The sequence below is a fragment of the Elephas maximus genome, chromosome 24, assembly GCF_024166365.1.
Source record: "Elephas maximus indicus isolate mEleMax1 chromosome 24, mEleMax1 primary haplotype, whole genome shotgun sequence".
Taxonomy (NCBI): Eukaryota; Metazoa; Chordata; class Mammalia; order Proboscidea; family Elephantidae; genus Elephas; species Elephas maximus.
Genome location: NC_064842.1, coordinates 48,154,451 through 48,181,071, shown reverse-complemented (window position 1 = coordinate 48,181,071; position 26,621 = coordinate 48,154,451). Strand labels below are relative to the sequence as shown.

Here is a 26,621-nt window from a genome sequence, read left to right as displayed (position 1 = left end):
GGTTCATCCAGTGTTGTGTATTGGGGCACTACATTTGTTTTAATTGTTGACTAATATTCCATTGTATGAATTTAGTGTAGTTCATTCACCCAGTCTCTTGGTAAAGGGCATTTGGGTTACTTCTCATTAATGAGGAACTCTTACTAAGTGCCAGACATTGTAATAAGCACTGGACATACATTGTTTCATTTAATCTGCAGTCTTAGGAGACAGGGGTTTTCACTCCCTTTTTCCTCTGTGAAAACTGAAGCTCAAGACAGGAAGTCCCATGCCTGAGGTCACAAAGCCAGTAAGGATATGCTCCATGCATTACGTAAAACAAAGGTATGGGATTGCCTGCCTTTATGATATCGGATTGTCCTTCCACTCATGGGGGGGAATATTTCATTATTTCATATGGAGCCCTGGTAGTGCACTGGTTAAGAGCTATGCCTGCCTACCAAAAGATTGGCAGTTCAAATCCACCAGCTGCTCCTTGGAAACTCTATAGGGCAGTTCTACTCTGTCCTATAGCGTCACTGTGAGTTGGAATTGACATGACGGCAACAGGGCTTTTTTTTTTTTTTTTTTTTCCTTCATACAGTTGCATAGTAAATGATGGTTTCCTTGATCCTATATCTCAGAAAGATTTCTTAGTTGAATTTTGGGCACCCAACGTTCTGACTCACTGTTTAAAACACACACACACACGCTGCTTTGTGGAAAGCAGTAGATTTTCTTTATGATTTGACTGTAAACACATGAGCTGTTTTAATAAACTTCTCTAAAAGCTTCAGCATGTGCCAGTTTGGGAAGTGTGCTGTTTCAGTATATCAAAGTTAAGCAGTCTCTCTAAAGGATCAAAATCCTTCTCAATATAGGCTCTCTGTATAACTCGGAGGTAAGGGAAGCAGTTAAAAACAGCACATATCAAGTGGCTTCCACGTAAAGATGCCTTGGCTGAGCTACCAGATATCTGCTATCCCCAAAGGTGATTAGTGGTGAAGCCTAGTAAGAAGGTTACCTAAGGGTGAAAAAATCAGTTGTAACGTGACACTGACATTATAAGTGATAAGCGGATTTTTAAATGTTTAGATTTTTTTTGAAAGTAAAAATTAAATCACTGAGCCCACATCATGGCGGCTTCGGCTATAGCAATTCCACAGACCTTAAGCCAGGTTAAAGTGATTACGAACTAGGTTACTTCTGTGTCAGTTTCCTGGGAAGAATCCAGAGATAACATCTTTTTCTGCTTATGATTTTGATTTGTTGTTAGTTGCCGTTGAATCAATTCTGACTCCTGGAGACCTCACGTGTGTCAAGAGTAGAACTGTACTCTATAGGGTTTTCAAGGCTGTGACCTTTAGGAAGCAGTTCTCAAGGCCTTACTTCTGAGGAGCTCTGGGTGGGTTTGAACCGCCAACCTTTCGGCAAGTAGTCTAGTGCTTAACCCTTTGGACCACCCAGGGTCTCCTGATTTTGATTTATGGGGCTAATATTACATATATGGAAGTAATCATCAAATTTATTTTGGGGTGGACATGACTGTATTAGATTTACCAGTGTTATCAGCACTCGCCGGGAATTCATCCATATTTAGGTGAAATACCACCCTAGTAGGTCCCAGCCTCTGGGATAACACAGCCTCTTGGAAGAAAGGGGAGCCCTGGTGACGCAGTGGTTAAGAGCTTGGCTGCTAACAGAAAGGTCAGTGGTTGGAATCCACCAGCCACTCCTTGGAAACCCTATAGGGCAGTTCTATTCTGTCCTATAGGATTGTGATATGAGTTGGAATCGACCCTACAGCAACTGGTTTTATTTTGTTTCTGGAAGAAAGAGAGGACTGCCTCAAAGTCACACAAAGGACATTTCATTGCCATGGTAGATTCAGCTCTAGAACGATATAAAAAACTATACCTCTCCAGAACATGATTTGATTCATACTTATTCTTCTTTTTATCTTTTTAATTGTGAAACATACAACTTGTAAAAAGAAAACATATAAATTATTTCTACATTTTTGAACAATAATAATTAAAGGAATACCCATACACTCATCCCCCAGATTAAGAAATAGCGCTCCTAATCCCATGGTCTTTCCTCCTGCCAGAAAGAACCACTCTTTTGAATTTAATATCTTTTCATTTCCTTGCTTTTCTTTATTGCTTTATCATACACACATACACAATATAATGCCTAGTTTTGCTTGTTTTTTAGCTTTATATGAATGGAACAATATGTAGATATGGACTACAACTTCACTGCTTCGGCCTTGTATTTCTGAGATCCGTCTATTTGATATGCGTATCTGGAGGTCATTCATTTTCACTGATGTGTCATATTCCCATCCTAAGAATATGCCACAGTCTTGTTTCATTCCTTATATTTAGGACAGAGTTTGGTTTTGCCTTAAAGACTTACGTAAACAGTGCTGCAGTAAACGTTTAAAAATACGTCTCCTAATACGCATGTGCAAGAGTTTTTCTAGAGCGTAAACTTGGGCAGAGTTGCCGGGTATCCCTAGGTTCAATTTTACTAAATAATGCAGATTGTTTTCCAGAGTAATTTTACCAGTTTATATCCGTACCAGCAGGGGTTGAGATTTTCGGTTACTCCACATACTGGTCAATCTTTTGTACTGTCAGACTTCTAAATTTTTGCCAACCAAATGGCAACTCAATGTAGGTTTATGAGGTGCAGCATTTTTCTTCAGTCAAATGCTTGTCTATGTCTTCAGTCCATTTTTCTATGGGTTCTCTGTCTTTTATTTATTGATGTGTACAATTACTTTGTATATTCTGGAAGGTAATATGCCACCAATTATACATGTGGTAAATGTCTTCCCCCATTTGGAGCCACTTACTCTCTTTAAGGTATACTTCAATAAACAGAAAGTCTTAATTTCAGTGCAGTCATTTTTCTTATGATCTGCATTTTTTGTATCTTATTAAAATTTTTCCCTACTCCAAAGTCATAAAGACATTCCCCTCTATTTTCTCCTAATTGAACTGCAATGTCAGCTTTGTCATGTATGGAGGTCTGTTTGGGGGTGGGAGGTTCTCCATTCTGCGCTGTTACATGAAACCTCACTCACCGTCTCAATTACTGAAGCTTCATACTAAATCTTGGTACATGGTAGGCAAAAATGGAAGTCATTCTGAAAGCATTTTTATCTTTAAAAATAACATAAGGAAAATAGGAACTAGAACTTACTTTGCTCTGGGTTGATGAACTAATCCCGGAATCTCTTTATTAGTTTTAAGTCTTACGTTTGAACTGGCACTTTTTTCCTGAAACACATAAGCACACACATGTAAAAAAAAAACAAAACTAGATCAGAATCAGCCATTAAGCAATAGCATGCGTTTTCATCACAGAGATGTTAGATGTGTTTGGGACTTTCCACAGCTGGCTACTTTAGAAGGACAAATGTCCTTGTAAAGATGTAACAGGGTACAGGTAGACACTGTCAAACATTTTAACAGGGAACATTAAGTCGTGAAAAGCAGAATTAACTTCATAACAACTATCACTCTGTTTAGAAAACAATGTGCACCTAATATTTAATTTTTAGGTGGGGTTACTGAAAATAGCAAGAGAATCAAAGAACAGAAGAGTCTAGTGTCACAGTGAGGAGCAAAGGAGGAGCAGCAGTACAATCACAGCCAGTGTGTATTTTGCCTAGGTTAACTGACTTCAACTTCAATGCTTTTTATTTACCAAAGACAACTGCGGTTACTGAGATATAAACTTTGCACAAGGCCCTAGCAGTGGCAGGGACAAGAATGTGACTAAAAATAGCTAGTACTTTCAACCCATTACTTTCTTTTAAATACTGAAATTGAATTTAATTGAAGTATTAAAATTCAATACTATCCTGTATTGAAGAAACACTTCTTTAGTTGTTAATCCAACCTGATTTCTTATTCCCAGTATGCTAGTCACATGGGAAAAAAATATTCTTGAATCTTAAAATAGCAGTGGATCAGTAAATACACTATAATATAGCTGCTCTGTATTTTTACGTTAGCTTAAAAAATTATTTGAGGTGCTTTATAATTAGTTTGCAAAAAACATCCCTAAACTCAAAGGAAAGACCATTCTATTCTATAGATAACTGTATATAACCTAAGGATTCTGAGGTCATGTCAACAATTACAGAGCAAGTCTACGGTGAGGAATAAAAACATCTATGGGTTGACCCAACGTTCTCACTACATGCAGAGCAACTGTGGGGTGACACATAAAACCAATGGTGTCCAAATGAACTCTTTCGAGTTCCTATTTCTCCTAGGCTAGCAGAAGCCATTTAAGTCGGTAAAACTTCATTGGCTTACAGGACCTGGCTATTTGTTATTTACCATAAACAGAAGCTTATCTGTGTAACTTTCAACCAGTTGCTATCTACTTGATTCTGACTCATGGCAACCCCACAGAACCTGTGCTCCATAGGGTTTTCGACGGTTGATTTTTTGAAAATAGATCACCAAGACTTTCTTCTGAGGTGTCTATGGGAGGACTCGAACCTCCAATCTTGTGGTTAGCAGCCGAGCACGTTAGCCGTTTGTACCACCCAGGGACTCCTGTATTAACATTGGTACTCTATAAACTATGGTAATTTTGTTTGTATTCTTCTTGGAAAAGAAACAATCATAATTCCCATGCAGTCTATCTTATCTTCCTATGCTAAACTCAAGCATGTTTTCACAAAGATTTTAAAAGTATGAACTATATACTTTTTCATACATTTAAGCTGTATAAACACAGTCAGAGAACAAAAGATGAGCTGTTTTAGTTTTTACAAAGAAGGGGAGAGCGATCAGAAAACTCTAATGTACTGGAACTTGAACTCCAGGAGGAGTTGATGGCCACAGTGTCTAGTATGGGGCCTGGCACTTTATGGGAAGTGCTCAGGAAATACTGGTGAAATGAACGAATGATAACAAAAAATGATTAACTTTTCTATGTGTATATATAGTGGTAAACTATATATAACATAACATCTGCCATTTTAACTGTTTTTAGGTGTATAATTCAGTGACATTAATTATATTCACCATCTTCTGCAACTATCACCACTATTTCTAAAACTTCTTAGCACCCCGCACAGAAACTCAGTACCCATTAAGCAATAAGTCCCCATTACTCCTTCTCCCAGCCCCTGGTAAACACTTCTACTGCTCTGTCTCTATGAAGATGAGAATATACCTGTTCTAGATATTTCATACAAGTGGGATCATACATTTTCTGTCCTTTTGTGTCTGCTTTATTTTACTCAGGATGTTTTCAACGTTCATTGATGTTTGAGTACGTGTCAGAACTTCTTTTTTCTTTATGGCTGAATAATATTCCATTGTTTAAATACATACTACATTTTGTTTATCCATGCATTTTTGGCTATTATGAATAATGTTGAAATGAACATTCGTGTACAGGTATCTGAGTCTCTACTTTAAATTCTTTGGGGCATATACCTAGGAGAGGGACTGCTGGGTCATGTGGTAATTCTGTGTTTAAGAACTGCCACATTATTTTCCACAGTGGCTGCACCATTTTACACTCCAACCAACAATGGATGAGGGGTTTAATTTCTCTACACCCTCACTAACACTTACTATTTTTCAATTTTTCTGATAATAGGCACCCTGGTGGGTGTGAAGTGGTATCTCACTGCAGTTTTGATTTGCATTTCCCTAATAACTAATGAGGGAGCCCTGGTGGTGCAGTGGTTAAGTGGTCCTCTGCTACCTGAAAGGTCAGTGGTTCGAACCCGCCAGCTTCTCCACAGGAGAAAGATGTACCAGTCTGCTTCCATAAGGACCTACTGCCTTAGAAACCCTAAGGGGCAGTTCTAGTGTGTCCTATAGGGTTGCTATGAGAGTCAGTCAGAATTGACTCAATGGCAACGGATGTGGCCTTTTTTTTTTGGTTAAAGACTAATGATGTTGAGCATCTATTCGTGTGTTCATTGACCATTTTGTATATCTTCTTTGCAGAAATGTCTATTCAAGTCCTTTGCCTATTTTTGTACTGGGTTGTCTGCCTTTTTGTTGTTGAATGGTTAACTTATTTTTAAAAGTTAGAAATAAAATAGCTCAAATTCGGCTCTCTTGAAGACTGAAGATGTAGGTTTCCTCCAAGTTAGTTATTAAACTTTAAACTCGGTGCCTGCTTGGCACAAAACACTGAAAATGGACATATTTGATATGACAGAACCTTGTACTTTTTTTCTTACCACATAATCTCCCAAACTCTTCGAGCTTAAAAAAAAAAAAGAAACACCATAATTTAAACACTACCAAGGCAAGAAAGCGACTTCTAATTATAAGAATACAGATGGTCTGCACTGCATTCTGTCCATGTCCAGTTTATTAAACTGTACCCATCATAATTACATTGCCTCAATAAATCTTTCTTAAAAACCCATTCTGTGGTTCCTAAGAAAAGAATTAACCTGCAAACAACATGTGACTCAATTACAAGCAGGGCAGTGCTGCCCAGCAAAGAACAAACTATGCCTCATTACATCACTCAGAAGACGCAGGAGAAACAAAGGGAAGGCAGAGGCAAAAGGAAGTGAAAGCAGCTCCAGATTTTCTAGTTTCAAGAAAGAAATATTTGATTTATGCATATGACTATGTAAAGATTTCTGTTATGCATTTGGAATATATTTACTCATCGTTATGAATTTCCATTCACCAAAATCAATAATACGCTTAGCACTTAACTACGAATCAAGCACTATTCTAAGTGATTTATTTATATTAACTCATTTTAATGTTCATAAATATGTACATATATGAACTCATTTTTATATCCAAAATACCTCTCTGACACAGTAGTATTATGCCCATTTTACAGATAAGAAGGCTGAGGCATAGAGAGATGACATATTTAGCTGAGCTCATTCATACATGTAATAAGAGGTAGTGTTGGGAATATGAACCCAAGAAGTCCGGCCCCAGAGTTCATGCTACTAGCCACTGGGTCAGCAGTTCTCATACTTTTTTAGTATCAGGACCCAAACTCTCCAAATATTGATACATTTCATTATACAAAATGGAAAAATCACATTTATGAAAATCACCATCAATCTCATCGGGACAGCTGTGAGTACTGAGAAGCTGTCAAGCTTGTAGTGGTGGGCACGAATTTTCCAAAATTCTAATTTTTGGTTCAAAGTTTGAATTTTATTATTGGCAGCCAATACTGGCAATGGAAGTGACAGGCTGTCTTTGTTCATCTTTGAGAAAATATTTGCCAAATACTCAAGTGTGACTATCCACGACTTGTCTGTCAGGCATTTTTTCTTTTTGAGGCAGAGATGGTGTTTTAGTCCACATGCAAAACAACTGCTAGTTCAGCTTGCAACTCCAACAACTGCAGAAGTGCTTTTCCTGGACACAGCCACCTTCCCTGGGTACAGAAGAAATGCTTTATGTGTACTTCCTATTTCATCACACAGAATATTAAAAATATGTGCACCCAAGGCGTAAGATTTAATAAAAGTAATTTTTTTTTACTGTATCATCAAGGGCATTCTTAAGTGAAACTGGAATTTATTTTTCTACGAGTGCATGGTGGTGAAGAATACAATGATCACTAATGAGGTTTGGTGCCACTGCCTTGATTTAGGCTAAAGAACCACAAACTCTACCTACAGTTGCTTTTGCACTATCAATGCAAACATCAACACGGTGAGAAAAGCAAATAGCTTCTTTCAATTATTTGAAAATAGATCTGACCTCAGGGACTCCTGAGAAAGTCTCAGGGACCCCTAGAACTTACAGACCACACTTTGACCATACTATTTCTTTTGCATAGAAAAGAACTAGAATATTTCATTATGGTATATGCCTTATTGAATTAACAGCTTTATCGACGTTTAACTTACATTTCATAAAATTCCCCCATTAAAAAACTACAATTTAATGACTTGAGTAAATTTATAGAGTTGTTTAACCATCACGACAAGCCAGATTCAGAACAGTGCCATCACTTCAAAAAGTTTCCTCATACGCATTCGTAGTTAGGCCCTGTTTCCAATCTCAGGCCCTGTCTCTACGAATTCGCCTTTTCTAGACATTTCATATACATGCGATCAAACAATATCTGCACTTTTGTGTCTGGCATTTTTCACTAAGCCTAATGGTTTCTGAGGTTCATCCATGTTGTAGCATATGTCAGTATTTCATATCTTTTAATTGCTGAATGATATTCCATTGTACGGACGTACCACATTTTGTTTATCCATTCACCAGCTGATGGACATTTGGATTGTTTCCAGTTTGTGGCTGTTATGAAGAATGCTGCTGTGAACACTCACAAACACGTCTTACAAAAATGTGCTAACTGCATATTTAACCAGTTAAGGTATTGCCAAACTGCATTCAAAGCGGAAAACATTCCCACCAGCAATGCATGATGATTTAGTCTCCACGTCCCTGCCAACACTTGGTATTGTCCTTTTGTTTATCACCACTTTGGTCGGTGTGTAGTGGTGTTTCACTATGGGCTTTATTCACTTTAAATACATAGTTTATTTGGATTTGTTCTTATATTTCTTTGTATCCTTACAACACCTAGCACCTTGCTACCAAACCAAAAAGCCAAATCCATTGCTGGTGAGTCGATTCTAACTTATAGTGACCCTATTTTTTTTTTTTAATAGGATAGAGCAGAACTGCCCCACAGGGTTTCCAAGGAGCAGCTGGTGGATTCGAACTGCCTACCTTTTGGTTAGCAGCCAAACTCTTAAGCACTGTGTCACCAGTGCACCTTGCTACATGGGAGCATTTACATACTTTTTGGCTGGCTGCATTTGCATTAAAAAGTCAGTTTTATATTTGTTTATGAACATTGTTTAACTTCTACTTTGGGATTTGTTTGTTAGGGTAAAAGGGGAGGGCTAAAGAGATCTGCCTCATTAGAAAGAGAGAGACAGAAAGAAAGAAACAAGCAAACAAAACTAAGAAGGGCTGCAGGAAGCAAGAGGCTGATTGTTGGAAACACTGGTGGGAACATGTGGTTCAGGAGTAAAAGCAGCTTAGATGGAGCAGATCCAATAGAGGGGCTGAGAGTCATGCAATGTCTGGGGTGTTCCAGGAACAGGAAAAGAGAATTAAATCAAGAGATGACGGAAGAGGTAGCTAAGATATTGTTTCCCTTAGGGAGCAAAAACTCTTACAATGGTGTGTGACACTTGTAAACTAAGTACCTAAAATAAACTAGGTCCAACTGGGACTAAGTTGAAGCCATTGAAAGGGCCCTCTGGTAATTTTAGAGCAGTGTTTCTCAAGTTATGATCCATTTACACTTTATTGGAATCATCTGGGTGTTTGTTATAATACGGATTCTTAGGCCCCATTCACGACTTCCCAGGTGTGAATCTCTAGGCTGAGGCTCAGGAATCTGCATTTTAAACAACAGCTCCAGGTGTTTCTTACTCAAAAACATTTGAGAACTTCTATTTCAGAGAAAAGATACCTAGCTACTCAGGAGTCCCCCATCTGGCCTTCCACAGAGCATTTTTCAAACAAAGCCCTAGGGTTCCATAGAGCATCAACTTCTTGAATGGTTTCCTACCTACGGCCTCTGACAATTGAAAAAAGCATCCACTCATTTCTCAAAAATGTTTGCAAGCTACTGTCAGGTAGTGGGAGGTTTATTTAATCAGCAGATCAAGCAAATTTCTCCTTTGCTCGAAATAATTTTCTTTAAGAACAGAACACACTTGTCAGTGTCTAGAGTAAACTTATCATTCTTAGTTTCTCTCATGCTGGAGACAGTCAAACCAACTGTATTTATGCTGCTGCAGTGAGCTCACTGGTCCCCCGAAGGGGTCTCCCAAACGGAAGGCCATGGTGCCAAGAGGAACTGTCAGCTTTCTTAAAAGATTCCCTCAGACCTCACCTCCTTAATTCCCAAGGAAGCAACACAACACACTGGGGATGCTGCAGAGATGCCTTCCCTGTTTGTGAGCAGGGATGTCTCTTCTCCCAACCCTTCTTTGCCTCTTTTATCCCACTGAGAGGATTTACTCAGCTGTAGCCCTGTAAGGTTCTCTTTATGAGTTGGTTCTGGGTTGGAAGTATGGGAAGAAATCTCATTTTTCCTTTTCTGGCCCAGCAGTAGAAGTTCTGTGATATAGAGAAATCCCAGAGGCCAGACAGATGTAAGAAGCTGGAGGCCCAGAGAAGAGTGGTAGGAGTTGAAGCAATAGCTCTTGGGACTTGCTGCTAATGAGGGGCCTACACAGAGTGAAGACACAAAAGCACTAAATATGAGCCCTCAAAGGCTTTCCCTACACACAGAGATTGTATATGTACGTATGTTGTAAGTAATATTTATATACAGACTACAGACATGTACATATATATATACATATATGTATCAGATACACAAATTTGAGCCACTGCATTTAAGAAAGTACAAGAAAAGTAGAAAAGGTAAATAATTTGATAACTTGAATCAGGAGCTTTTTTGGAGGAGATCTGTTTCTATATTATTGATTCACCAATAATACTAGGGTTCGGCTTCACTCAGGCAACTATAATCAAACAATCTTCTCGAGATAAGAAAATACATTTAAGGCAGGCTAAGTGAGAAGTTTTAAGTGAGAAGTGCAGGGCCAGTGGTGGTTCCATGGTAGAGTTCTCACCCTCCGTGAGGGAGGCTCGGTTTGATTCATAGCCAATATACCTTAAGAGCAGCCAGTATTCACCCGTCAGTGGAGGCTCGCATGTTACTATGATGCTTAACAAGTTTCAGCAGAGCTGCCAGACTAGAAAGAAGGGCCTGGAGATCTATAAGAAATACCAGCCAATAAAAACTCTATGCATCACAATGGTCTAATCTCTTTGTGCGTGGGGTCGCCAAGAGTCTGGGGCTGAATTAACACAAGAACCTACTTTGTTTAAGCTCAGAGAGGCGGTAGACTATTATGACATCTTTGAAATGAAAACTCTGATTTATTTTAATTGTTAGATCATAGCTTTACTTTTTTTCATTGATGTAGGGCTTTTTTATTTTGATTTTTTTAAACGGGTAGGGAGTAGCTATTTCTAAAACCTAAAATATATGGTCCACAAAAAATGTAAACTCTAATATTGCCATGTCAAGAATAAAAAGTATACTAACATGGGCTATTTCCCAGGAACTCCCATTCATTGCCTGTGTGTACTCTCTAAGGAAGCAAACTCATTTGATGTTTTATAGTTGATTTCCCAAGTGGTATTAGCAGGAGAGGCGCCCCCCTGTATAGCACAAACAGTTAAATGCTTGACTGTTAGCCAGAAGGCTGGTGGTTCAAACCCACCCACCTAGTGGTACCTCGGAAGATAGACCTGGTGACCTGCTTCTGAAAGGTCACAGCCTTGAAAATTCTATTAAGCAGTTCTACTCTGCACACATGGGGTCACCAGAATTGACTCCACGGCAGCTAACGACAACATTACAAGACACTGGAAACAGCTTCTCTGAAAAAGGAATTTTATCCTCTGTCTTCTGATGGTGATCAGCAGGGCCATCTTCCCTCTACTAAAATTCTGCATGCTAACAAGTGGCAAGACCTACGTTTACACACGAACCTACTGACTACGATTCACCAGCATCATTATAAATAAGTGAAGTCAATATTTCCATTACAAGCATCTGTCCAAGGAGTTTATTAGAATTAAGGTTTTTAAAAGAATTATTTAGTTGTGATAAAATCAGTAGGGAAAGCCTTGGTTTTATGGAAATTCTTTTCCTATAAATTAAAATATAGCCATGTACTTTATTTTATATCAAAGAAATGTTAAGTTGGACAAATCAGTTTTAAAACACCTAATATTTTTCATAGGAGTCCCTGGATGATGCCGCAAATGGTTAAGCACTCAACTAGTAGCCAAAGGGGGTTTAGTGGGTAGTAGCCAAAAGGTTGGTGGTTTGAACCCACCCAGTGGCACCTCGGAAGACAGACCTGGCAATCTGCTTCTGAAAGGTCACAGCCTGGAAAACCGTATACAGCAGTTCTACTCTGCACACATGGGGTCACTATGAGTTGGAATTGACACGATGGCAACTAACGACCACAACAACATTTTCACACAGTTGTTTTTCAAGGGAGCTTGAAAACATTTAAAATAATTTTTAGAAGTAAACAGGGTTGTAAGAACTTGCTCAGAACAGATTTAATTTCATGCCAACAAATATAGAACACTGTGTCACTAAGTCACAATTTTAGTAATTAAAAAAGCAAGCTATATAGCATTATTATAAATTTCACTGGGAAATATAATTTAAAGTGATGTGTCTCTAAGTTTTTCAAATTCCATGTTAGTATTGAGGCTTACATTTTTTTATGGACCATATATTTTAGTTTTCAGAAATAGCTACTCCTCCCAAAACAAACAAACAAACAAACCCTACATCAATGAAAAAAGTAAAGCTATGATTATAATTCAAAGTTTTAAAAACACACTGAGAGAATCAACCAATCTGGAAGAACCATGTTCAATTTTTGCCTGAGATGTTTGTATCAGTTAGGATAGACTAGGTTATGCTGCAATAAGAAACACCCCCCAACATCAGTAGTTTAATAAGAACACAAGTTTATGTCTTGCATGTGCTATGTGACCAGTGTAGGCTGGCAGGAGGGCTCTCTGCTTATCCTAATCACTCAGGGACTCAGGTGGAAGGAGGCCTCAAGTCAACGTGCGCTTTCACGATCAATGTGGCAGGGGATAGAAGGCTGGAGGTGAACAATGGTTAATTCCTCACAGTTACTTGGTCAAAAGCAAGTCATAGGATCACACCTAAATTCAAGAGGGCAGTTATGAACAGATCTAATGACTACCACAATACTAATTTTTAAAAAATAAGTATGTTTTCTTGATCACAGAATCTATCTAACATTAATCATGGAGGTCTCCCCTTCCAAGTTGTCTGATGCACAACTTCATCAAGTATCTTACTTACATTAAGATATCAGTGTTTCATAGACAGGAGGCTCGGCGGCCCAAACCATTGCGATTGTCTGCTAACCTAAAGGTTGGTTTGAACCCACCCAGCAGCTCCTCAGCAGAAAAGACCTGGCTAAGTGCTTTTGTAAAGATTACAGCCAAGAAAACCTTATGGAACAGTTCTACTCTGTAACATGTGGGGGTATCATAAGTTGAAATCGACTCAACGGCCAACAAGTTTGGTTTGTTCTCATAGAAATATGGAAAAAACTTAGTATTAAACATTTAAATTGGGCAGAAATGCCATTCAGAGTTTTGACTTCATAACAAAGCTGAAACTACTTTGCTAGCTGACCAGTGGATAAAGATAGGAAATTATGCTAAATGCCACCTGGTCACAAGAAGATAGGCAAAATCTGTGATTTATACTTCAGAATATTGTAAGTATATATATATATACACACACACACAGATACACACATACATAATATACACACACAAATACATATATATGTACATACACATGTATATATGCTTATATATGTGTGTACGTGTGTGTGTATATATATATATATATATAGTACGTGTGTATGTGATCCAAGCCATGGTATTTTCAATCACCTCCTATGCATGCAAAAGCTGGACGATGAATAAGGAAGATCAAAGAACTGATGCCTTTGAATTACGGTGTTGGCGAAGAATACTGAATATACCATGGATTGCCAGAAGAACAAACAAGTCTGTCTCGGAAGAGGCACAGCCAGAATGCTCCTTAGAAGCAAGGATGGGGAGACTTTGTCTCACGTACTTTGGACATGTTATCAGGAGGGATGAGTCCCTGTAGAAGGACATCATGCTTGGTAAAGTAGACAGTCATCGAAAAAGAGGAAGACCCTCAACAAGATGGAGTGACACAGTGGCTGCAACAATGGGCTCAGGCAAATTGACGATTGTGAGGATGGTGCAGAACTAGGTAGTGTTTCATTCTGTTGTGCATGGAGTTGCTATGAGTTGGAACTGACTCACTTGACGGCACCTAACAACAACATACGTGTGTGTGTATGTATATATGTTTGTTGTTGTTGTTTGTTATGACTAGTATTGGCTAATTCTAAATTTAGCTTCCTACCCATCCACTCTCTTCCATACCCTCTGCAACTTCTTCCCATCAGAAGTCAGAGTACAGGAGGGGAAGTGACATTTTAACAGTGCCCCCAGGCTTTCCAGCTTATACAAGTGTCAGCCCTGTCATGGTATGATTATTTCACAGTGTGGAGTCAGTCACTAGATTTCTGTACACAGTCTTGACAGTCAGTAATGAAATCTGGCGCTGTTCTATTATTGATGTTCTTTTAGCCCAAGGCTGCTAGGAAAAGACCAGTTGTAGCTACACTCTGGATTGAAAAAGCTCTTTAAAATTGAAATATGGTATTTAGGCAATAAGGAGGAAGCACCATTCTTTTTTCTTTTTTTCTCATTTTAGAGAAATGTACTGCTAGAAATAACCTCTTCTGAACTTTGCAAGTAGAATTAATCCTGAAATACTTTAAAGGGATGTGTTTTACCATGAGTTTCCTTATTTGCTAATCTTTTCAGCCTTTTAGAAACTTTCTAGAAAAAGTCCATAGTGACCTTTCTCCATATTTGCCCCCGAGTTTGGTATACATTCCCCAAGACATCTGAGCAGAACACTTAGTGTTGATGGGGCAGTGCTGGGACTGGGCCCCTTCAACAGTTGGCATGAGAGCAGTGTGCTGGGAAGAAAAGAGCCAGAGTGCATGGTCTGCCTCCCCTGCTGCTCATTTCCCTTTTGTCTGAGGTTCTTTTATTGGGAAGCTTTCAAATTAGGAGTTTATTAACGATATAATGGTGTTGTTCAATGCCTTTTAGTCAGCCTCAGACTCATGGTGACCTCATACACAATGGGATTGGACTGTTGTGATTCCTAGGGTTTTCATTTGCTAATTTTTGAAAGTATATACGCTTTCTTCCTAGTCTCTCTTAGTCTGAAAACTTCACTGAAGCCTGTTCAGCATCATAGCAACATGCAAGCCTCCACTGACAGACAGGTGATGACTTTGCTTGAGGCATATCGACTGGGAATTGAACCCGGGTCTCCTGCGTGGAAGGGAAGAATTCTACTACAGAACTGCAAATGCCCTCAAATGATACACAGTGAAACCTGTGAGAGCTGGAACTTGATGGGACTGCCTGGTTTTTCTGGGTCTAGCATGTTTTCTGCTTCGACAGAGTGCAGTCTTAGCACTTTTTTATTTTATTTATTTTGTTCTTCTTGTTGAGAATATACGCAGCAAACATATTCAAGAGTTTCTACACGTACAATTTAGTGACATTTATTACATTCTTCGAGTTGTGCAACCATTCTCACCCTCCTTTTCCAAGTTATTCCTCCCTCATTAACATAAACTAACTGCCCCCAAAGGTTCCTATCTAATCTTTCGAGTTGCTGCTATCAATTTGATCCCATACAGATAATTCTTAAAAGAGCATAATGCTCAAGGCAGACATGTTTTACTAGATAAGTTTGACTATTATTTGGTTTTAAGAAGACTTCAGGGAATATTTTTGGTTTAAGGTTTAAAGATTATCTCAGGGCAATAATCTCAGGGGTTCATCCAGCCTCCATGGCTCTAGGAAGTCTGGAATCCATAAGAATTTTAAATTCTGTTCTGTATTTTTCCCCCTTTTGATCAGGATTCGTCTACAAATCTTTGATCAAAATGTTCAGTGAAGGTAGCCAGGTACCATCCAGTTCTTCTGGTCTCATGGCAAAGGAGGCTGTTGTTCGTGGAGGCAATTAGCCACACGTGCCATATCCTTCTCCTCTTTCTGACTTTCCTTCTTCTCCGGTTGCTTGAGGCAAATAGAGACCAACTGTCCTGCCTTGGATGGCTACTTGCATGCTTTTAAGACCCCAGGCACTAAGCAATGAACTAGGAAATAAAACAGAAACACTAAAGCTATTACTAGGCCAATTAACTGGGATGTCCCATGAAACTGTGATGCTAAACCAAGGAATCAAATCCCATGAGGTTTTTGGTTGTACATAAGCAGCCTTAGCTGCTACTTTTTTTTTTTTGTAGGTATATCTATCACACAACTTTTGCCCATTCAACTTTTTATAGGTGTACAACTTACTGACAGCAATTACAACATGCCTACTTTTTAAAAATGGGGTTGAGCTAAAGAGACCTAAATCCTTGGCTTTCTTAAGCTCATGCCCTAGGATAGACTGCTATGCCATGGTTCTTTCCACATCATGGTGGCCTCTTCACACATTGATGACAGTGAGCGCCTTACCCATCCCAGCTCACTGTTCTGTCACCTCTAGCCCCAATCTCCAAACAAGTACCTGGCCAGTTTCTATCATCACGATGTCCTGTAAGAAGCTCTATTTATTCCCTTCGAATCAGGCAGTTGTCTACTTAGGGATTTTCTTTGAAAGGAGAACATTGTAACCTGGAAATGGATTAGTGTTTCCTCGGTTAACCTTCAAGAGAATAGTAAAGTTCAGCCTCTGACCAAATGTGAGGCAAATAACAGAATACAGCTAATCCACGTGTAACAGGGCTTTAAAACCATGCTCCAGAAAATCTTCACACGACCATTTAATGATCTCTGAGGATGGAAATTAGAGGCAAGTGGCAACGGGAACTCCTGCTTCCTTGTCCAAATTAACGAACCACCATCTGTTCAACTGCTTGTGTATGATTCAAACAATTCCAAATCCACTCAGAGGCTATGAATAGGAACTGCAGAAGCAAGTCAGGATAGCACGAAACATTGCATCAGCCTTGTGAAGAAGGGCAAAAGAAACGAATGCCATTATGACATCATCCCTCACCCTCCTGGGTGGAATCACTCTCTCCCTCACTGTTCTTGGTACACATTTCCGTATGTCTCAGCATTTATTGAGCTCATCTCTCTCCTCTTACCCTAAGTTGTTTTAAAGGTTTCAACCCCTTGGAATGTAAGTCCCTTAGAGACAGCAGTAGTGTCTTATCTTTGTTCCTAAACCAAACCCAAACTCACTGCTGTCAAGTCGATTCTGACTCATTGTGCCCCTATAGGACACAGTAGAACTGCCCCATAGGGCTTCCGAGGTTGTGAATTTTTATAGACGCAGACTGCCACATCTTTCTCCTGCGGAGTAGCTGGTGGGTTCGAACTACCTTTGGGTTAGTAGCTGAGTGCTTTAACCACTGTGCAACCAGGGCTCCTTTTCTGTACCTAGTTGGTGTCAATGGCAGGCACGCAGTAAAGGTTTGTTTGAGAAATGAATGAACGAACACTCACCACCCCTGACCCGTGTGCTACACTGTTCAGGGCCATTAATCTCACTCAAAATGAAGCTGGGCACAGAAATGGCAGGAGAATACCTTGGCACTGAGGCATGGGGAAGGGACTAACAGAGGGAAGAAAGAATGATGCTACAATAGTTGTTGTTGTTTAGCTGCCGTCACATTGGTCCCTAATTCATAGCAACCCATATACGATGGAACTAAATGCTGCCTGGTTCTGCGCCATCCTTATGATTGGTTGCAGACTGGACCATTACGGTCCATAGGGTTTTCGCTGGCTGATTTTCAGAAGTTCATGGACAGGCCTTTCTTCCTAGGCTGTCTTAGTCTGGAAGTTCTGCTGCAGCCTGTTCAGCCTCATAGCAACACGCAAGCCTCCACTGACAGACGGTTGGTAGTTATGCATGAGGTGCACCCAGGTCTCCTGCACGGAAGACGAGAATTCCACCACTGAACCAGTAACACTGACTAAAATCTCATTTGAGGCCACTGTGGGAAAACAGGAGAGCAGGGAACAAGCAGCATTTGTCCAAGCACACTGGCAACATCACTTTTAAGAAGTTATAAGAACCTCGGGAAGCTTTTTTTTTTTTTAAACAGGTTTTAAGTTATTTCAAGGAAGTAAAAAGTGCTTAATATACTTCATTTCACTCTAAATATCTCTGAAATATATTTTATCATAAATTTTTTTGTTAATAACGGCAATAGATGTCAACAGTTACTCTCATTTATAATACTGATCATGTCATTTAAGACTTTCTAGAGAATGTACAGAGCCCTGGTTAAGAGCAATGGCTGCTAACCAAAAGGTCGGCAGTTGGAATTCACCAGCTGCTCCTTGGAAACCGTATGGGGCAGTTCTACTCTGTTCTATAGGATTGCTGTAAGTTGGAACCCTACTAGATGGCAACAGGTTTGTTTGTTTGTTTTGGTATAGAATGCACAGCAAAGGTTCGAAGATTTCAGCTCTAGACTTCCCCAAGCTTCTTTTAAAAGATTTTCTTCCTTGCTTCATCGAATCTATTAAATGTCCTCTCCTTATTTTTATAAACTCCAGAATCAACACTAAACAGAAAAAAGCTTTACACACATAGAGCTGTTATAATATTTACTCTTAAATTGATAGTCTGTAATCTCAGAAGACAACTGGTACATCACATAATCCATTCAGTGACAGTGATGTGCAGGCTTGATGGCATGGGAAAAACTACACATCCCATAAAGGAGGGGTTTAGCTCTGCAGGAATTTAACAATGTGTAATCTCACACATACAGAGTCCTTTATATGCCTGTGGATTTTGAGAGCTCAGAGCAAACCAACTTTGTGAGAGGAATATGGAACTTGGCTTGTTTATGACTCTAATGTTGTGCCACTTTATAGGGGAAAACCCCAAATCATTGTCCAGTGAGAGGCAATAAAATCAGACTGAAAAGGCAAAGCAGCTGAGGGAACTGGGATGCGTGGAATGGCCTTACTGGGGAAGTAAGAAACAGGGCTGAGAAAAGAGGTGCGTGTTGATGGCCAGAGACCTGTGGCAAGACCTTCAAAAACCAGATGCCACTATGGTCTGTAAATTTTGCAATGAACTTTGATCATCAGAGGCTTGGTTTCTCTGTCAAATGGAGATAACAGAATCTATGTCATAAGGTACTATGATCTCATTAAATGAGATTAGATATGCAATGGCAATGGCAGCTACTCCATAATTCTTAGTGTTATCATTTATCTCCATGATGTAGTGCTCTTTTCTAAATTTATTATTATTAGCAATAATAATATATCATTATTCTAAGTCATTTCAATTTGAAAAGTAACCAGGTCAACCTGCGAGTCTTATCCTGATACACTTCCGTTCTAATGTCATGGACTGTCCAAGAAGAACACAGGCACCCATCATCCACCTATCTATCAGTTTTGTCTTCATGGGGCGGGCAAGAAAGGCATCCAACACTTCTTTGTCATTTTGTTGTACTGTGGTAGCCTGTGTGTTGCTGTGAGCTAGAAGCTATGCCCCCATTATCTCAAAATATCAGCATGGTCACCCACGGTGGACAGGTTTTAGTGAAGCTTCCAGGCTAGGAAAAAAGGCTTGACAAGATACTCCTGAAAACTGGCCAATGAAACCCCTATGAATCACAGCAGAATACTGCCCTATATATATATATATATATATATATATATATATATATATATATATATATATATTTTTTTTTTTTAGGTTGGAAGGCAATCAAAACACACAGCAGCTGCAACAATGGACTCAAGCATACCAACGATTGTGAAGATGGCACAGAACTGGGCAACATTTCAGTCTGTTGCACATGGGTCGCCATGAGTCAGAGCTGACTTGAAAGAAACTAACAACAACAACAATAACGACAACAAAGATGGTCTCGTCTAGCCCCTTCATTTTACCTCAGTGGTAACTAATGTGTAGAGAGATTAAAGGACTTGATGAAGGTCATACTGTCAGTGGCAGCATCAAAAACCTGTTCTTTAATGCAAGGCTCCGTCCTCTCTACTACGGAATTTCTGTAAATGGTAGAGTCACAAAATCAGTTGAGTGTTCAAATCTTACCTTCTAATTCTGGACCATGTGCTCTGTAATGACACCAGTTAACATTTACTGGGAGTCCCTCGGTGATCCAAATGGTTGCCAAGCTCAGCTGCTAACTGAAAGATTGGAGGTTTGAGCCCACCCGTAAGCACATTGGAAGAGAGGCCTGGTGTTCTACTTCTGAAAAATCTGCCATTGAAAACCTGCGGAGCACAGTTCTACTCTGACACACGTGGAGTTGCCAGGAGTTGGAATCAACTTGATGGCAACTCTTTTGTTCTAACATTTACTGAGTACTAACTCTGTGCCGGACACACCTCAGGAGAAACCCAGGAGTATCCTGGAACATGCTAGGAAAGAAGGACCTAATGGATCTTAACACGTAAATAAGCATATCTTAGAAACCCCGCACAGCATCATCAGATAATGTGCCGTACTGTACACGCCACTATAATCTACCCCAGCGAGACCTGGGTCTGGAGATCCCCGTCTTTCTCTCGTAGTTAAGAGTGGAGCAAGGGAGACAGCTGGCAGGAAGCAATATGCATACAGGTTGCCATGTGACTGCGGGCTTCATGGATTTGAAGGGGCTTTTTAATTATGTTTTTAGTTTTAATTTAGTATTACATTGTCCTTGGGTCTATTTAGTTAGGCTGTCCAGAATCCCTAGAAAAGGCATCTCATCTCTGGCCTGGAGAGTATAAACCTCCCTGCTGGCATCCCTGGAGCCAGATAGGAGGATACAACCAAAGGTCTTGGCATTCGGAATCTAGACTTTTACTTAACAGCTCTGCTTTCCCTTTGGCATCCCGGTGCCTTGACTGTGCCTGGCTGCAAGGAAAGCGGAAGGGGACCTGGGAGTCTTTCCCTTAATCCTCTGACTGTTTCTTAAAAAGAATTAATTCTCTTGTTTTTAGCCCCATCTTTATTTCCATTTCCAGAGATACCTGGTGCTAGCAATTCCTGAGCCTTTTGTTCATTCTAAACCCACCCACTGCCATCCAGTGGATTCATGTAAATTGGCTTTCTTGAGTTTGCTAAGTCAGTTTCCATTCTTTGCTTTCTAAAAGCTTTCAGCATGTTGAGGCTGTTGCCTCCTTTCCTGTTTTCTTAGTCTTAAGGGACTGTTGTTATTGTGTAAAGTCCCTTTAACTGTTGTTGTATTGATATTTCAGAAAGAAATGGAGGCTAACTGGTGTGTTCTACCTGGTCTACCTAGGCGAGGCACTTTCTGTACATTGTCTGATTCTACTATACAACTAATATGAAGGAGTTGTTATTATTTTCCCCACTTAAAAAAAAAAAAACCAAAACCCAGTGCTTAGAGTGAAGAAAATGAGTTTCAGTGACTTGGCCAAGGACTCACAGAGGGTTTGAACTCAGGTGTCTCTGATGTCAGAGCCCGAGCTCTGGATCATGACCACGTCCAGGTGTCTACAGTAAAACAACGATAAAACAATGACTGCCGACAGTCATTGAGCGTTCACTACGTGCTAGGCACTTTCAAAGTGCTCTGTGTGTATTAACCATAACTGTTCTGATAAGAGCTGTTATTACTAACCCCATTTTACAGATGAGGAAACTAAGTCATGGAGCGGTTAAGGAATTCTGCCTGAGATCACAAAGCTATTAATGGTGGAGAGCTGAGATGCAAGCCCACATTGTCTGGCCCTAGAGGCTGCGCTCTTAACATTGACCGAAGACAGAGTATGATACAGAGACCGTTTCTACAGAGTAGATTTCCGTGATCTACTTTAGTAACTTCCTCCAGCTCTCCTTTCTCTTTCTGAGATGGCTTATTCCAAAAGAAAATGAAAATCCCCTTGCAGACCAGTCACCCAAAGCAAAGACAAGGGGCAGAGGGCAGCCAGAGCTATAGTGAAACCATTTTGAAAAGATTTGCTGAAGAAATTATTCTGCTAGGTTATGCTATCTTCTGTTCACAGCTACCTTCAGACATTTAATTCAGGAATAATGTCAAGAACGTACTCATGTGGCTAGACATATAAAAACACATACTTTTTAGAGAGGAAATGACAACTAGAATTTGTTTCCCAGCCTGACAGTCTAAAATTATATAGGCTAGGGGGTGCTGTAGAACAATTATAGGGGTTTGTCCGTTTGGTGTTTTTAGTTGCATGCTATAGTGTTTGATGTAGGATGAGCTTGTAATTTTTAATTAAAATTTATTTAACCTCCGCCTAGTATTTTTTTTTTTTTAGTATCTCTTAACCAACACAATACCTTTACTGCAGAAGAAATTTTAAAATAAGTTACATTCATTATCTGTAGAGTTAATTCTTATCCACACAGAAGCATTAATCACTCATTGTTTTCTTTTCTACTTGCTTGTCCAAGAATTTAATGAGAAGATAATGAAACGTACGTGTTAAACCCAAAGACAAAGGTGGCACTAGCTCTGGAGCATCAGTGATGGTAGAAAGACTTGGGATCCCATGGTAGTTAATAGGATCTGCGATTTTTAAGGAAGCTAGCAGAACCCAGGAAACCCTGGTGGCATAGTGGTTAAGTGCTATGGCTGCCAACCTAAGGCTTGGCAGTTCGAATCCTCCAGGCGCTCCTTAGAAACTCTATGAGGCAGTTCTACTCTGTCCTGTAGGGTCGCTATGAGTCGGAATGGACTCGACAGCACTGGGTTTGGTTTGGTTTTTTGTTTAGTGGAACCCAAGCATTAGCCATCGGGAAATCTTGGTGCTAACTTCCTTGTTCCATGCTAAAGCTGAATGACTTGTTAAAAACTCATGGTGAAGGAAATATACAGGATTAGGAAGGTTAGAAAGCACAGCAATGCGTATGCCAAACTGACACAATTTTGGCCACACAGGCCCAGCCTAAAATAGAAAAAAATGATGTAGCTACATAAAAGGCCAAACAACATAGAGGGTTCCAAAGATCACACAAGTAGGAATTATGCACAAATTATGGACTCAAACACACCAACAACCATGAAGATGGCACAGGACTGAGCAATGTTTCATTCTGTTATACATAAGGTCACCATGAGCTGAAGCCAATTTGAGGGCAACTAACAACAACAAATAAATATATATCCTCCTCTGAACTTTTGCTGGTGATCTAAAAAATTACTTTTAGTTCTCAAGTCCAAGGTGATTGTTACTTATTAGAAGACCTGACACTGTTTGGCGTACTGAGGCGAAGTGGTTTTTCCTGCTATGCAAGAAACCACTTGAGTTACTCCATGTACTAGTTTTCTAGAACCATTTAGTTTGTACTTCTTGAAAATAACTCAGCTGCACATACAACACTTTGGTCTTCTTTCAGTTTGCTACTTTGAAAGTACGATTCTAGGATATAGTCTGAAAAAATAAAACCCTAAGAGTCTTTTCGTGGGTGAAAACAGACTCCTAGATTGAGAAAATAAAGAAATAAACTAATGGGACAAAAGGACCCTTTGTGGTGCAGTGGTTAAAGCGCTTGGCTGCTAGCTGAAAGGTTTGTGGTTCGAACTTACCAGCTGCACTTCGAGACAAAGATGTGACAGTCTGCTTCCTAAGGATTTATAGCCTTGGAAACCCTATGGGGGGAGGGCGGGGGACGGGCAGTTCTATTCTGTCCTTACAGGGTTGCTGTTAAGTTGGAATGGACTTGATGGCAATGGGCTAAGGGGGAAAAAATCCCCAAAGGGTCATATTTAAAGAAATCCTAAAAATGTATCTATTCAATAGACAAAGTCAGACTTTTTGAGACCAAAAGTTACTTTTTAGGGGAAAACTTAAAGGACTTAGGAGAGAAAACACTGAGTGTGGTATTGGGGCTAATGCACATGGTCTGATTATGTCCTTTAACTGACTTAATGTGTTCATGGATCCTAAAATGCCAAATGTTGGCTTCATCCTGTCACTCACTGAATATATGCTGTCACCCCAGGAACATCTACCTGACTGTATCTAGGCGAGGGGTCTGTAGTCCTGCTCATGGTCAGCAAGGCTCAGTGGGTAGCCTTTCCACCCCAGCAGCCATGGAAATCGGGGCTGGGGGATGTGTGCCTGTCTCTGAGGAGGACGGAGGGTTAGTTGAGAGAACCAGCTCTGAAATAGATAAAAACGCCTCTCACTCTAGCCCTGGTGGCCTCACTTGGGGCTAGGAAAGCCTGCTGCCCTGCAATTTATTCTAAATATGGTAAATGTCCTCGTCAATATGATCTCCACTAAAATTGGATTATTCCACAAAGGCTGCAAATGTATGTCTACTTAGCAAAAGGGCTCTCATAGAGAACCCAAATAGCATGGTAAACAAAAGTGCTCAGGCAATGTTTAAAAGAATTAAGCAAATAAACTGTTTTCAAAAGGCCTTCAAGCACACCAGAAAACATCATTTACATAGAGACAATTGGAACACTAATTGAAATAATGTCTTCTGGGACAGAGCAGGAGAAAAATGTAGAACAAAAGTCAAATCCATAAAAAAGATGGGACTCATTGATCTGACAGAGACTAGAGGAACCCCCAAGACTATGGCCCTACGACACCCTTCTAATATGCAACTGAAGACATTTCCTGGAGACCACTTTTCAAACAAACAACAGAGGGGCCTACAAAACAAACAGTTTAACACCTGGAAGGAATGAGCTCCTTAGAAAAGTTAGTTATAAGACCAAAGGGGCAACATCTGCCCAAATGCAAAGACAAGAAGGAACGAAGGGGTAGCAAAACAGGATAAAAGGTAATGGGGATTCCAGAGTGGAAATACGGAGGGTGCTGGCACATTGAGGGGACTGCCACCAATGTCTCAGAATACTATGTGTACAAATTGTTGAATGAGGAACTATGTTGCTCTGTAAACCTTCACCTAAAGCACAATAATAATAAAAAAAAATCCTACCTATTCATTAAAATAGGCATTTTAAGAGCTGCCATTAGTCACCGTCTCATTAATCTATGATCAAAGAATGGTAAACTAAAGAATTAATTTCATTGTGGTACCTTGCCAGGAGTCCCTGGATGGCACAAACAGTTGAGCTTGAGTACTAACCAAAAGGTTAGAGGTTTGAACCCACACAGAGGCACCTTGAAAGAAAGGCCTAGAGATCTGCTTCTGAAAGAACACAGCCTTCAAAACCCTGTGGAGCACAGTTCTACTCTGCAACACGCAGGGTTGCCGTGAGTAAGAATCAGCAGCTGGTATAACCTTGCCAGGGACCCACACCTTTTCAAGACAGTGAGCCAGGGATCGTATCTGTTACATTTGAGGATCCTGGAGACTTCTCGTCGGGGCTCATGACTTGTCAGTGGAGTGTTTGGAGCTGGTGGCTGGGAAGAGGTTAACTGCCCTGGCTACGTGTTCATTAACTGCAGAAAAGGCATCTTCCTCTGATTCTTCTAGCCACTTATGGATTTTCCAGGAAGGGAGACTTACTTTAATACTTGAAAGGAAAACTCTCAATTTCCTTACAAATATTCTGATTTGCCTTTTCTTCTGGCTTGTACGAACCAGTGTGGTTTTGCTATCACTGAAGAGAAATATTACTAGAAATTCTGAGCTTACACGCACCATGTTACACATTCTAATAGGTTAATACAAAAGGTTTTAATTTCTAGGTTTGTAAAAATCTTTCAGTATCCTTTCTTTGGTTCTTAGAAACTCCAACCCTGAATTCTTCTTTTACTTTTCTTTGAGTAAAATAACCCCAAACCCGCTGCTGTTGAGTCAATTCCGACTCATAGTGACCCTATAGGGCAGAGTAGAACTGCCCCATAGAGTTTCCAAGGAGCGCCTGGCAGATTCCAACTGCCGACCTTTTGGTTAGCAGCTGTAGCACTTAACCACTACACCACCAGGAAAATAACCCCAGTATCTATTAAGTACCAATGTGACCAGGACCAGTGCTATATCAACTCCTAAGGCCAAGCAAACATAACCTTGTGTTTTGGCCTCTCAGTTACAACTAAGCAGAAACTATGACTAATCGTGATTGTTTTATGTGGTGCAAGCAGTTAAAAATCAGCTGCTAACCTAAAGGTTGGCGGTTTGAGCCCACTCTGGCTCCACAGAAGAAAGGCCTGGTGAACTGCTTCCATAAAGATTATAGCCAAGAAAACCCTAGATTTTTTTTCTACTCTGTAATGCACAAGGTTGCCATGAGTGGAGGGCTGACTCAACAGCAGCGAACAACTCTCTACCAGGCATTTTACATGAATTCTTGCTAACCCTTTCAACAACTCATCATTTTATTGACTGCTGTAGCAAGTATGTACTGGGAACTCCTTAATCCACACTTTACAGATAAGGAAGCTGAAACTCAGAAAATACTAAGCAACTTAATTCTCAGGTTCACACACCTAGGAACTGGCAGAGTCTGGCTTCTAACCCCGTCAGGCTGCCTTAGGTCTGTTCTCTTTCTTTTATGTCATGGTTCCATCTGCAGAGTCAGCATTACCAACTAACAGTTACCAAGCACTTGCCTCTTGCCACGCATTGTCCAGACGGTCTTAAGTCTATTATTTGATTTCACACTCACAATTCTATGAGGAAGTATTGTTATTGTTATTATTATTATTACCATCATCATTTCAGATGAAGAAAAGGAGAGGTTAAGTACCCGGCTCTAGCTCACGCAAAGGATCTGACTTCAGAAGCCCAATAAAAGCCAGAGTGAGCAGCTGGTGACCTGGGAGTTTCTTCTTTCTACCAGAGGTGGCAGTTAATGGCCAAAGGACTTTGTGTTGAGGATGCTGGAGAAGGGATCCTACACTTGGTAGACAGTTGTACTTGACCTTGACCCTTTTGCAGCCAAAGGTTCCTAGATGCTTTTGTTCACAACCTAATGGCTTATGTAT

At 40.0% G+C, this 26,621-nt stretch overlaps 1 protein-coding gene across 4 annotated transcripts in view; it reads right to left on the bottom strand.

Annotated features, from left to right (window-relative positions):
- C24H1orf21 (chromosome 24 C1orf21 homolog) overlaps positions 1-26,621 on the bottom strand; it is a 328,797-nt gene that overhangs the window by 73,997 nt on the left and 228,179 nt on the right. For all 4 annotated transcript variants that reach the window (XM_049868578.1, XM_049868581.1, XM_049868580.1 and 1 more), the window contains exon 4: positions 3,193-3,269. In XM_049868578.1, coding sequence (XP_049724535.1) covers positions 3,193-3,269 — 77 coding nt within the window. The remainder of the gene's footprint in view (positions 1-3,192; positions 3,270-26,621) is intronic.